The 14,795-nt window shown below is 40.7% G+C and overlaps 2 protein-coding genes across 2 annotated transcripts in view; one reads left to right on the top strand and one right to left on the bottom strand.

Annotated features, from left to right (window-relative positions):
- Nucleotides 1-14,795, bottom strand: part of YTHDF2 (YTH N6-methyladenosine RNA binding protein 2) — a 33,101-nt gene that overhangs the window by 8,926 nt on the left and 9,380 nt on the right. The window lies entirely within an intron of this gene.
- On the top strand, nt 1,595-2,577 carry LOC113938029 (putative homeobox protein NANOG2). The gene has a single exon (XM_027623105.2). The coding sequence runs from the start codon at nt 1,595-1,597 to the stop codon at nt 2,477-2,479; it is 885 nt and encodes a 294-aa protein (XP_027478906.2). The 3' UTR covers nt 2,480-2,577.

Below are 14,795 nucleotides of genomic sequence, written 5' to 3'. Positions count from 1 at the left end.
AATAAGGTTGTTTTGGGTTTTTTTTTTTTAAGATTTTATTTATTTATTTGACAGAGAGAGACAGCGAGAGAGGGAACACAAGCAGAGGGGAGTGGGAGAGGGAGAAGCAGGCTTCCCGCTGAGCAGGGAGCCCAATGTGGGACTCCATCCCAGGACCCCGGGATCATGACCTGAGCCGAAGGCGGACACTTAACGACTGAGCCACCCAGGCGCCCCACAAATAAGGTTTTTAATAGCTTCTCAAATCCCCTCCATTCCCAGTACAAGCATATTTTGCATTTGACAGATAAATTCAGAATGAAGTAATCATCAGAATATACTTTCCAGTCATCTGATGAGATGCTCCAGCTCTACCTCCAAAAAATATTAACAACTCCAGGGATGCCTGGGTGGCTCAGTCATTAAGCGTCTGCCTTCGGCTCAGGTCATGATCCCAGGGTCCTGGGATTGAGTCCCACACCGGGGCTCCTTGCTCAGTGAGGAGCCTGCTTCTCCCTCTCCCTCAGCTGCTCCCCCTTCTTGTGCTCTCTCTGACAAATAAATAAGAATCTTTATAAAAAAAAATTTAACTCCATTAATACCTCTCTAGTCCTAGCTACTGTCGTCATCTCTCACCTGGAATGTGTCAGACTCTTAAATGACCTCCCTTTCACTCTTGTGCCCTCTTCAGTGTATTCCAAGGGCTGGACCCCAAAATGGAAACTCAGTAGCACTATTAGGTACCATGCCAAAAGTTACTGAAGAATCTGATGATTCAAAATAAACAAGTTTATATTTATGTGTATGCATAAATATGCCTAATCTCACAGATCACAATCATTCATAAAAGACCCATATGCAAAGAATTTATATATAATTTAATTCTAACACCCACAATAAGGTATTTTTCTGATTTAAAAAAATACTAAAGCGGGGCGCCTGGGTGGCTCAGTCAGTTGGGCATCTGCTTTTGGCTCAGGTCGTGATCCCAGGGTCCTGGGATCGAGCCCCCAGTTGGGCTCCTTGCTCAGTGCGTAGGCTACTTCCCCCTCTCCCTGCAGCTCCCCCTGCTTGTGCTATCTAAAACCTTAAAAAAAAAAAAAAAAAAAACTAAAGCTCAGAGAAGTTTACTTGCTCTAATCATAGTGGTAGATAGGATTTTAGGTCTTCTAGAGCCCTTAGCCTTTCTGCTACTATAAATATATATTAACAAGACCACAGACTCTAGAATTCATGCTCTCTATAATATCAACCAGTATACATAAATAAAGGCCCATCATATGTAACATACTTTATAGAACCCTTTCCCCCATCCAAAAAAACGAATTACCTTTAAAAAATCAGCCTTTAAACATCTTAGTTTGGGCAACTTCAAGATGGCTAGTGATCACTAAATATTACAGCTTAAAATTAACAACTCTCGTCTGGCTCCATTGGGCTGGTTGGCTCTTACTGTTGCAGTGGTGATGTACTTCATCCTGTCTTTCTCAGACTCCTAACATCTGGAGGGCTTCCTACTCTCCTCAGCTCTTCCACCTAGATCCATAAGCCTGGGCCTTTCTTGCAATCTCGCTCTTTTTTTTTTTTTTTTTCCGTCTACCCTCAACTCACCAACATGAGTGGTGATCCAGCTCTGCCCCAATGCCCGCCTGGCCCCGAAGCACCCAGTTCTAGGGACTCTTCTCCAATGCCTGAGATTTATGGGCCTGAAGAAAATTATGCGTCCCTGCAAATGTCATTTGCTGAGACACCCCACGTGGAGACCGTCTCTCCTCTTCCTGCATCCATGGATCTGCGTGTTCAGGACAGCCCCGACTCCTCCACCAGTCCCAGGGTAAAAGTACCACCCACTTCTGGGGAGGAGAGAACAGTGAGGAAGGAAGATACGGCCCAGGGCAAGAAACAGAAGATCAGGACCGTGTTCTCTCAGGCCCAACTCTACGTCCTCAATGATCGATTTCAGAGACAGAAATACCTCAGTCTCCAGCAGATGCAAGAACTTTCCAACATTCTGAACCTTAGCTATAAGCAGGTGAAGACCTGGTTCCAGAACCAGAGAATGAAATGTAAGAGGTGGCAGAAAAACCATTGGCCAAAGGAGAGCAAGAGTGTGACTCAGGGATACCTGAGGAACACTTCTGGAAACCTTCCACTATGGAGCAACCAGACCTGGAACAGCCAGTCTTGGAGCAACCACTCCTGGAACGGCCAGTCTTGGGGCAACCACTCCTGGAACGGCCAGTCTTGGAGCAACCATTCCTGGGCCAGTCAGACCTGGTGCCCCCAAGCCTGGAACAATCAGCTCCAGAACTGTGGAGAGGAATCCCTGCAGCCCCAGATCCAGTTCCAGCAAAATTCCATCAGCGATTTGGAGTCCATCTTAGCAACTTCTGGGGAAAGCCATAGTGTAATACAACGATCCGCTAAGTATTTTAGTACCCGGCAAATAATGCATTTGTTCCCAAATTACTCTGTGAACATAGAGCCTAAAGATGCGTGACGATGAGTATATTATTCGATCTCAGTTTGGGTGGTGGCTGTATTACTTCTCCCAGGCTTTGTCTTCTAGGGTCCTCTATAGATCTCGGCCTCGATAATGTTTCCCATTATTCTTACTGTGTCCACTGACGGGGTACGATTGGAGTCAAAGAGGTTTCAGGAGCGGTGGCTGCTCTGGACAACATGAGAAAAAGTGTTTCTGGCTATAGGTGACTAGATACAATCCTAATGTGGATCTCTTTAGGCTCTAGAATCTAATCTCAAGAATAGGAAGTGAAGATACAAAGACGTGTGATGAAGGATAATTTGTATTTTCTGAGACTGTGAGGCTTTTCTTGTTAATAACCTCAATTACTACCGGTGAGGGGTTAAGCTATCGTGTGCTTCATTGATTTCCTCTGTCCCTTGTGATGTTTTACTAGCACTGTTAATTTGTTCATTATTCTAGGATTTGTAGAAAGATGTTTTGTATTTTAATGTATCATAATAGTACCCGTTTGGTTGATTGGTTTATAGGTTTAAGTACAAATAAATAAAATACCCACTTTAAAAAAAAAAAAATTAACAACTCTCTAAAAAATTAACATGCTCACAGAAAGGAAGATACAATAAAAGGAACATTAAATAATGCAAAACTTAGGGGCACCTGGGTGGCACAGTTGGTTAAGCATCTTTCTTGGTTTCGGCTCAGGTCATGATCTCAGGGTCCTGGCATGGAGCCCCGCATAGGGATCTGCTGAGCAAGCAGTCTGCTTCATCTCTCTCCCTCTCCCTCTGCCCTTTCCACTTGTGCTCTCCCTCCCCCCCTCTAAAATAAATAAATCTTTAAATAATGTAAAACTTAAAAACATTAGTGTCTCTTAGAAACAGCCACAATGTCTCTAAAAAGCAGATTATAACATCAAGTTACAGGGGCACCTGGGTGGCTTGGTCAGTTAAGCCTCCGACTCTTGATTTCAGCTGAGGTAATGATCTCACGGTCATGAGATCCAGCCCCATGTTGGGTTCCACAATGGGCATGGAGCCTGCTTAAGATTCTCTCTCTCCCTCTGGCCCTCCCCTCACTTAAAAAAAAATTCTTTAAATAAATAACATCAAGTTACAGATGTAGGATATTAAGCCAAAGAGACTGCCACCTTTTAATGGACAAAAAGTATAGCAACTCATTAGAGACTCATAATACTGACAGATGATTAAAAATGGCCAAACTGCTGAAAATACCACAGTACTGAAAGGTACAGCCAGGTTTATCAAACACATGTGAATTCTAACACTGCTTTTAAAGATGAAGTCTTGACACAAACAGGTAAGAGACTTTTGGGGGGGAAGACAGGACTACAGTACAAAAAAAGAAACTTAGGAACCAAACTTGCAGGAAAAATAAGCATGAGGAATTTGAGATAAGAGGCATACAAAACACTTACTAATGATATACATAATCCAGGAGTTCTCAAACTTGGAAAAATACAAGAGAGTCACTTATAGATAAGAGCTGATAAAATGCAGATTCCAAGGCCTTGCCTCCACAGATGCTCTTTCAGTAGGTGAGAAAGGACAAGAATCTGCAGTTTAAGTACTCACAGATGGTAATTTATGTAAACTGATAAATTTCTCAACTTCTAATCCCATAAAAAAATGCCTAGGGAGCTCACTAAATTAAATTTCTACTTTAATAAGTCTGTGTGTAGAGCCTAGTTACCAATATTTCTGTAAATACTTTCCGGATGACTCAAAGTTTATTTTATATCATTATTACCATCTTTCTGTTTATACTCTGAAACACTCACCTAGGTCCACCCTGCTCCCCTCCCCATCCTTTCTGCAAGCTTAGGGATTCCAAGTAAAGTAACCTTTGCCATAAATGATTTGAATTACCCAAGAACTTGTCTGGCTTCTAGTTCTGGCTCTGCCACTAAACAGAATTTTTATTTTTATTTTTATTTATTTATTTGAGGGAGGCAGAGAGAGCACAAGCAGGAGGAGGGGCAGAGGGAGGGAGAAGCAGACTCCCCCACTGAGCAGGGAGCCCGATGCGGGGCTCGATCCCAGGACCCTGGGATCATGACCTGAGCCAAAGGCAGACTCCCATCCAACTGAGCCACCCAACTGTTTAGGTGCCCCTAAACAGAAGTAATCTTGCAAATTTGTGTCAAAAATGAGAGTGGGATAGACTAAAACCTTCCCAATTTTATAACCTTTTCAGAGTACATTATATCCAGAGCCATTTGTGTTCCCCCTTATTCCTGCTGCCTGTCGTTAGCAGCAACTTTCACAAGCTTAGGCAGAGTAGATCCAATTAGCTCCATTTTGATGCTTGTGATGAGGGAAGTATAAACCTGAGTGCTTAAACAAAGGTTTAAAATTTCAATTAATTATGCTCTCCTCATATACCCTCAAAGAGGTGAATGGCATCAGTAGATAACAGAACATTGTTAACTATTTTGAAAGATCAATGTGGGGGCTCCTGGCTGGCTCAGTCGGTACAGCATGTGACCCAATCTCAGGGTTGTGAGCTGGAGCCCACACTGGGTGTAGAGATTACTTAAAGATAAAATCTTAAAAAAGAAAAAGAAAAAGAAAAAGAAAAAGAAAGATAAATGTGAAGATGCAGCAAAGCAGAAGAACAAAAAAAAGCTTTGGGGCAAAACAAATTCCAGCTCATCTACAACTTAGATCTTAGTGATGAGGAAGTTGTACCTTCTAAATCACAGTTCCCTAACTGTAAAATGAAGATAATCTTATAAAGACTACAAAAAGGGGGGGGGGGGTGCCTGGGTGGCTCAGTTGATTAAGCATCTGTCTTTGGCTTAGGTCATGATTCCAGGGTCCTGGGATGGAGCCCCGCATCAGACTCTCTACTCAGTGGAGACCCTGCTTCTCCCTCTCCCGTTCCCCCTGGCTTGTGCTCGCACTTTCTCTGTCAAATAAATAAAATCTTCAAACAAGAAGACTATTAAAAGGGATCAGAGACAAGATACGAAAAGTGCCTAATATATAGATACCCCAAAAATGGCTAAAAACATGGGTATATACCTAAAGTACTAAGTACAAAAAGCAGGACAAAATACTACATAGAACTTGATTATTACTGTATAAACCACTTGCGTAAGTAAAGACAAGCAAAATGCCAAAACAATGAGTGGTTTTGTCCGAGTAAAGAAATTATGGGTGACTTTTTTCATCATTTTCTATACTTTTTATAATTTGATTTTACAATTAAAAATGCAAAGACAAAATTTGCAAATACTACTATAAAATTTGCACACTCAAAATTTTTCACATGCACTTTAAAATTCTATAAGCTATCCACACCCTAATTACCAAAAAAGTTCACATAAAGTCAAAAGTTTATATAAATCCACCTTTTCTAAATGGTTTCCTGTATTACATAAGTGATATGGCCAAATTTTTAACTTTGACATACATAGTAAAGTACCAAATATCTCACAAAAACCACCAGATCTTTTAACAGCAGTGCAGAAGAGTTGGAAAGATTAGCTGCCTGCCTCTTCCTTCCCCCCTCCCCCATATCTAACAGCTCAAACTTGGGGGGTTTAGCCATTTTCTTCCTTCATCTTTCCACTATTCTTCCTATCCATCCTTCCAGACCCAACTCAAATACAATCCTCCACTAATATGTCTTGACTCTAGCCCTAACTGGTCTTGCTATTCTTTTCTTTTACACTTAGTCTCATACTGTAAAATTATCATTTTAATACACACTGTCCTATACTGTTTCATTTATTGATATCTTCTCCCTATGATTAACTGGAGTTAAATCAGTTCAATCAAGAATTGTCTATTCAGCAAGAGATGAAAAGCATTAGGGCACTATTTACTGAGCTAGTTGTTATACTAGAAGAATCTGGTCAGAGGAGGTGGCAGCATGCAAATTTAAACTGAATTACTTGCTTCTGTGGAGGAGAAAGGCAGAGGGAGGATATGAGTTACCACACTCAGAGCTTTTCTCCTTGGTCATTTGCAGACTTGCAGGATTCAACGGTGAAGAAAGAGATCATTTTTGTTTGCCCTATTCAGGGAACAGAGCAATTTCCTCCTCTACTCTACATGAAACTCCTGAACAGCTACAACTAACAGTCCTTTGTCGTACTAGGGCAGTCAAAACCAATGCTGTGGCCTCCCCACCTTTTAGGAGATACAGTCTTCCTCATATCCCCCTCCCTACAGACCAAAAAACCAACACACCTAGATGAGATGCTGAAGCTGCAGAAGCTTACACTTCTTCAATTACAAAATAGACCTACCCCAACTTCCATGTACCATTCCTCCATTTTAAAAAATTCACATCATCCAATGGGTTCCAAATTATGTTTCACAGGGGAGATGCTTTGGGGATCTCCCGGGGGGGGGGCGCCTAGCACCTAAGGTTAGCAATTCACGGGGTTCTGAGTAAGGTTTTGTTTGGGAGGAAAAGAAGAATTCACTGCTAAAAAGCTTGAAAACAGTTATAGGACTAATCTTTACTTCTGGCAGCTAAGCACAAAGGCTCACATCTGAGTAATTCTTGTTTTAAACTATTCAGAGAGTAAATGATTCTAGAGTTGCTACCTATCCTTATCCCAAAACGGTGATGTTTGGAAATACAGCAGTCCCCTCTGGATCAATTTTTAGCCATATCAAAAAAACAAAATACTGCAATTTTTTAATACCCATTGTATTTCAGACATTTTTATATGGTCTAATTTACCAAAACAGCCCATACTAACTAGATAAAAACTGGTCTTACTTCCAGCAGCTCAAACTTTACTGAATCTCTTTAAGGCTTGGAACACCTTGTGGGTGAGGAAGAGTTGAAACAATATAGAAAAAAAAAAATAAATGCAGAGTCTGTTGAGTAATGTATGGACACCAAAACTTTCAAATACCTTACAACAAAGCCCTCTCATGTTACTTTTATTCAAAAGACAGCCACTGGCATTTCCAATCATCAGCTACCTCTCTGCATCTTCTGAATAAGTTGATCATACTCCACTGCTCCCTCTTTAACCCATCCTTTAAATTGTGTTACAGGGGTTCTTCCTTTGGCCCTCTTCTCTTATTGTGTGTTGGCTCTAGCTCTAGAACCCCACTGCAGAAACAGGTACACCAGCTCTCCTTTCTCAGTTCATGTGACTTTACAAAATTCTTTTTTGTGCTTCAGTGTCTTTATCTGTAGAATCAGACAGTTGCACCTACCTAACAATAATATAAGAATTAAATGAAAACTTACAAATATGTACTCAGGACAGATGTGTGCTAGATACTATACAGTGTTCAATAATTTCAGCCATTATTTTTATTACCAATATTCTTGACATCTTATACTCTTTCATGCCTCTGCCTCTACTGAAGTCTAAATAAAACTCTTTAATTTCTTTCTTGAGCTCCAGACCCTACTATCACCTTACTGTCCCCCATAGGTACCCCTAACACTATTTCTAAAAGACAACACATCTCCAAACCCAAGTTTAACCTGCTGCTCATCTTTTTTTTTTTTTTTTTACAGTACCTAGAGTCAGGAAATATGTCTACATTCTTCAAATCCACCTTTCCCATCATTGTTTTGGTTCAGGTCTCATGGTCTTTTTCTTCCAAACCTGTTAAAGCCTCTGATGTGGTCTTTGAGCCACCTACACCTGTCATTTAATAGATGAGTTTAGTTAAGTTGCTAACATGAGTTTCCATTTTCCTATCTGTAACTATGAGATATGGCCTTCCAAGGTTGGTATGGGGATTAAAAGAAGACTCATATGAAAGTGGCTAACAAATCAGTGCTCAGTAAGCATTTCACCCTTCCCATCCTCCACACTGTCATTCCACATAACTACCATCCCTTACAATCCAACTAAAACAGAAGTATCTAATAAAAATGCAAAGCCCCAGGGTGCCTAGGTGGCTCAGTTGGTTAAGCATCTGCCTTTGGCTCAGGTCATGATCCTGGAGTCCTAGGAACCCGAGTGGGGCTCCCTGCTCAGCAGGGAACCTGCTTCTCCCTCTCCCATTGTCCCTCTCCCTGCTCATGCACACTGGCTCGCTCTCCCTCTAATAAATAAAATCTTAAAAAAAAAAAAAATGCAAAGCCCCAGAGCACCTGGGTGGCTCAGTCGATTAAGCATGTGACTCTGGATTTCAGCCCCTGAGATGGAGCCCTGCAGTGGGCTCCATGCTGGGTGCGGAGCCTACTTTAAAAAAAAAAAAAGTGGGGAAAAAAACAAAGCCCTTCATATATTGCTGGGCCCAACCAATCTCTCCAGCTTTACCAATTACCATTCTTTTCCACTTCTTATTATTCTGAAAACATAACCTAAGCGTTCATGAGATCATGTTTATGAACATGCTGTCTCCTCCTCCTAGAATGCCCTCCCCACTTTTCTATCTGGCAAACTCCACGTAATGGTCCATGGGCTTTGGGGCCTGAGAGAGTTCTGTATCTATTCAGATGTAGTTCCAACATATTTTCATTTATCATTTGTTAAGACAAAAGTGAAATGAAAACATGTCAGAACTTCACTAGTTCATCCATAATTTGAGCAACTTCTCTGTTAAACCAGATAATAATTTTCAAATGCTGGAAGACTATTTTCTCAAATTTTTGTGCTATTCAAAATATGCAGAGCTACAGACATGACACACTTAAATTTAATCTGCATTAATATTTTCTCTATCACTTTAAGGCAGACAATTAACAAAAACCAAGTCCTGATTTGTATACATAGCATTTGTCAATTTTCTTTTTTTTTTTTTTTAAGATTTTATTTGTCAGAGTGAGAGAGAGAAAGAGCAAGAGCAAGAAAGCACTCGAGTGCACAAGCAGGAGGAGTGGCAGGCAGAGGGGGAAGCAGGCTCCCCGCTGAGCAAGGAGTCCAATGTGGGACTCGATCCCAGGACCCCGGGAACATGATCCGAGCGGAAGGCAGATGCTTAACTGACTGAGCCACCCAGGCGTCCCAGCGTTTGTCAATTTTCATGGTGTAGATAACATGGCAGAGCTATGTATTATATATTGTTTATATAGAGTATCATGTATCGATACAATAGATACAAATAATCTCAAGAGTGATAAATTTGAGTGTTTATTATGGTTAAACAGTAATAATAGCTACATAGTAAGTTTATGTAGTTTAATTGTAATTTTATAATGTATTTTTTTAAAAAGATTTTATTTATTTATCTGACAGTGAGAGAGACAGCTAGAGAGGGAACACAAGCAGGGGGAGTGGGAGAGGGAGAAGCAGGCTTCCTGCAGAGCAGGGAGCCTGATGCGGGGCTCAATCCCAGGACCCTGGGACCATGACCTGAGCCAAAGGCAGACGCTTAATGACTGAGCCATCAAGGCACCCCTATAATGTATTTAAAAAAAGACTTTTAATGTGGGCGCCTGGGTGGCTCAGATGGTTAGCGTCTGCCTTCGGCTCAGGTCATGATCCCAGAGTCCTGGGATCGAGTCCCGCATCGGGCTCCCTGCTCCTTGGGAGCCTGCTTCTCCCTCTGCCTCTCTCTCTCTCTGTCTCTCATGAATAAATAAATAAAATCTTTAAAAAAAAATTAAAAAAAAGACTTTTAATGTAATGAATTTAATTTTATGTCATTTAATAATGATTTTAAGATTTATTTATTTGACAAAGAAAGAGCGAGAGAGGGAACACAAGCAGGGGGAGTGGGAGAGGGAGAAGCATGCTCCCCGCTGAGCCACCCAAGAGCCCCTGTTTAACAGCCAGCTTGCTAAAATTTTTTTTTTTTTTTAAGATTTTATTCATTTCTTTGAGAGAGAGAAAGCACAAGCTGGGGAAGTGGCAAAGGGGGAGGGAGAAGCAGGCGCCCCGCTGAGCAGGGAGCCCGATGTGTGGCTAGATCCCAGGACCCTGGGATCATGACCTGAGCCAACTGAGCCAACGAGACGCCCCGCTAAAATTCTTAAAAGCTAAACAGCTCACAATTAGCCAGCTCCACATAACTGACATAACTGAAATACCAAACCACCACTTATTAAGCAATAAGAACTTATACAAATAACCTCTTTGAGGCTGCTGCTTCTTACAAAATGAGAATATACTAAACTTTTATATGCACTATGTGCCAGGCACTGTGCTATCACCTGAGTGCTTATTACTCATTCTATCTGACATGGTTCAAATGTTATTTCCTCCACGAAGCCTTCCTTAATTTCCCCAAATTTATCACTCTTGTTCAGAAAACCATTTCTTCATCCCTCTATTACAGCTATTATCCCGTATTTTATCCATTTTGTTGTCCTCTTTGCCTTCCTATGGCAAAGATGGTACCTTGTTTATCAATTAACACAAACATTTGTTCAAAGATGAATACAAACAAAGGGCATAGTTCAAGGAGATCCAAATTCAGTGTCATCTATTCTCTTCTAGTCCTCCTTTAAGGGGCTGCAGAAAGGCATTTTATCTATCCACAAAACAAGGAAGGTGATGAGGCACACAAACAGAATTTCCTTAACCCTTCTGGCAGAGAGACAAGTAAACTTATCTGCAAGACAGAAGTAGACATAAACAGCCTTAGAATTTTACAGAAAGTTCAGGTTTGCCATCTAAATTAAAACAGAATACCCAGGGGGCGCCTGGGTGGCTCAGATGGTTAAGCATCTGCCTTCGGCTCAGGTCATGATCCCAGGGTCCTTGGATCGAGTCCCACATCAGGCTCCCTGCTCCTTGGGAGCCTGCTTCTCCCTCTGCCTCTCTCTCTCTCTCTGTCTCTCATGAATAAATAAATAAAATCTTTAAAAAAAAAAAAAAACAATACCCAGGGATGCCTGGGTGGCTCAGTCGGTTAAGCGGCTGCCTTCGGCTCAGGTGATGATCCCAGAGTACTGGGATCGAATCACACATCAGGCCCCCTTCTCCCCTCTGCCTGCCACACTCCTCCTGCTTGCACTCTCACTCTCTCTCTAGCAAATAAATAAAATTATTTTTAGAAAACAACAAAAAAAAACCAGGATACGATACCCAGCATTCCATTAATTCTGAAGAGGCAACTTAAACCAGTGGTGGAGGGGAGAAATATTTAATGGAAAGGAACAATACACCATGGTTATTTAATTCTCTAAGAATTTAATAAGAAAACATATTTGGCTAAAGTGATGTTTTCTTTCTAACTTTTGTATCACAAATTTTACTTGGATATTTTTAATTTTTTTCTCAAGCTGAAAATAGAGCAGGGGTGCCTGGCTAGCTCAGTCAGTGGAACGTGTGACTCTTGATTTCAGCCTCATGAGTTAAAAGCCCCACACTGGGCACAGAACTTACTCAAAAAAGAAAAAGAAAATGGAGCCAAGGTTGACAGCTTCAAATATTTCCCAACAGAGGAGGGGAGTAACTGCCCGAATCAAAGGGTTAGGAGGAAGATGGCCATAAAGAAAAAAACAAACCCAAAAAACTTCCTTATAAAGAGAAACATTGGGGCACCTAGGTGGCTCAGTCAGTTAAGTGTCCAACTCTTGATTCTGGCTCAGGTCAGGATCTCAGGGTCATGAGATCTCTCCTGCTTAAGATCCTCCCTTCTCCTTCTGCCCCTACCCCTCCTCTCTCTCCAAAAAAAAAAAAAGAAATATTACTTGCATCAACACCATAGGAAAACTGGGTTTTAAGAAAAAGGAAACACTTCTAATAATTTTTTATATTTTTAAGCTTTTTATTTATTTGAGAGAGAGAAAGAATGAGCAAGCGTGTGAGCACAAGACAAGGTAGGAGCAGAGAGAGGGAGCAGCAGGCTCCCTGATGAGCAGGGAGCCCAAGGTAGGGCTGGATCCCAGGACCCTGGGATCATGACCTGAGCCAAGGCAGGTGCTTAACCGACTGAGCCACCCAGGCACCCCCTCCTCTTCAGCATGTTTAAAGTAACAATTTTTTCATTAATACTAATGCGGTAAATATTTTAAAAAATAACTATCCATATACTTTATCTGCACTAAGATTTACTGGGAATGTATCAATCCTTTCTGTCATCCATGTCCTTCTAGCCTCAAGTCCTTTGTTTTTTATATGTAATAAGTAATTAGGTCAAAAATTACAAAACAGAAATAACCTTCCTAAAAAGACCTCAGTTTAGTAGCATCCATTCCTCTCCATGAATTTCAAATGTTATCTTGGCTGGCTAACCCTCTTATTCTTGGTTTCTCTGGTCTAGACTATTCCACGTATTAATCTTCTCTAGAACATATCTAGTAAAAGTTCTTTTGGTCTCTTCTTGAAACCCTCCTGTGATTAAGAACTCCATTTTTAGAAAGTTCTCCCTTCTATTTACAAAAATCTTCCTCCCTATAACCTCTATTCACTGGTTCTGGTGCTGTCTTCTGGCATGCAGAATAAACCTACCAGTCTTTTTTTTTTTTTTTTAAGTGATATCTATGCCCAACATGGGGCTTGAATTTGTGACCCTGAGATCCAGACATCATGTGCTCTGCCGACTGAGCCAGCCTGACACCCCTAAACCTACCAGTCTTAAAGGCATTTGATAACAGCTATCATATTCCCCTTCCAAATCATCTCTTCTAAGCTAACCATTCTGATAAACACTAAGGGATGAGAAACAAAATAATGTGTATGAAACACATCACTGGAAGAAGTGAGCTGTTATGTATTCAGCAATGGTATCTGTTATTACCATATACTAGTTCACCTTTAATTCTACAAGCTTCCCATTGCCTTCCACGCAAAGATAACAACAAAGAGAGCACTGGATGATTTATGGAATTGTTGAATCACCACTATATTGTACACCTGAAACTAATCTAACACTGTATGTTAACTAACTGGAATTAAAATAAAAACTTAAGAAAAGGTAACATCAAGAAGCTCCTCCATCCTGATTCAAATTAAATCGTACTTTCTTTTAAACTCTAGAATTTTTTTAAACCAACTTTGTGCCTTTCTCAGTTTCCTACTTTAGCAAACTAACTGCATAAATATTTCATTCACTGGGTGCCTGGGTGGCTCAGTTGGTTAAGCGACTGCCTTCGGCTCAGGTCATGATCCCAGAGTTCTGGGATCGAGTCCCACATCGGGCTCCCGGCTCAGCAGGGAGCCTGCTTCTCCCTCTGGCCCTCTCCCCTCTCATGCTGTTTCTCTCTCGCTCGCTCTCTAATAAATAAATAAAATCTTTAAAAATTTTTTTTCGTTCAACTCCCTTTTCCTAATCTAATCTCCGACAAGCTTCCACTGTGGAGAAACCCACTCCACAAATACCAATTAGACTTGCTCTTAAATTGTACAGGACTTCTTGCTCCAAATTATCATCTATACAGTGTCACAGATGTGGGCTGTCCTGAATCTATGTTCATTCTTCCCCAAACACCTTTGGCTACCTTCTATACATCTTTCAAGGCTCAGCTCAAAGATCACCTTTTCCAGGATTTCTTCTGTGACCAATTCACCCACACCCCAGGCTGGGTTAGGCAGTCCTCACTTCCAAACTGGCACCCCCGTACACATCTTGAGAAAACACTTTGTTTTGTATGCTGACCTGTCACTAACATAAGGCTCCCTGACAATACACTCCAGATTTCTCGGTGGTATCTAGCACACAGTAAAGAAAAGATATATAGCTTCATCTCAATTCTTAAGCAGCATAATAAATCTTAAGTTTATCCAAACATACTCCAAGTCACTATTTTCAAGTCTTCTGCTTGAAAATAGGAGTACTACTAGAGGTCTTTAAGAAATACTGCTATTTTCACTTAATAGCAGTAACATTTTTTAAAAATATACACCTTGAGCCATTATCACAATAATCACATCTTCTCTAGATCTTTCCCTCTCCCATTAGCTTTCCAGTTATTCAGAAAAATCATTTATCCAACTGCCTGAGACTGAGTCTAACATTGGGCTAGGCTTTAAGAAAATTAGGCAATCACTGGTCCCCTCTACTATTCTTATTTTTACCTATAGGTTAAAAGGCTGGAAACATAAAACAAAATTAAACCAACTATTACGAAGTTTATAAAAACATATCGCATCATTTATGCAGGAAATAACTCTCCCTTTATGCCAGGCTATTCTCAAGTTGAAACAAAGAGGTTAACTCACTCTTGTCTTCTTTTGACAATAATTCTTTCAAAAATATCTTTCAGAAACAAAGAGGCCCATGTGGCAATATACAGCACAGTCAAGACTTCAAAAAGCACAGACCCTTTGAGCCAGCAATAACACTGAAGGACAGATGTGAATCAGTATTTTTATCAATGGATGTTCACTGCAGTGTTATTTTAGCTGGAAAAAAATATAAAGAAGCTGACAAATCTAACAATTAAGGATTGGTAAATTATAATAAATCTATGATAGAATACTATGAAG

Source organism: Zalophus californianus, chromosome 4, assembly GCF_009762305.2.
Source record: "Zalophus californianus isolate mZalCal1 chromosome 4, mZalCal1.pri.v2, whole genome shotgun sequence".
In the NCBI taxonomy this organism is placed as follows: Eukaryota; Metazoa; Chordata; class Mammalia; order Carnivora; family Otariidae; genus Zalophus; species Zalophus californianus.
Note: the sequence above shows the minus strand (reverse complement) of the source record. Positions and strands in the feature narration are given on the sequence as shown.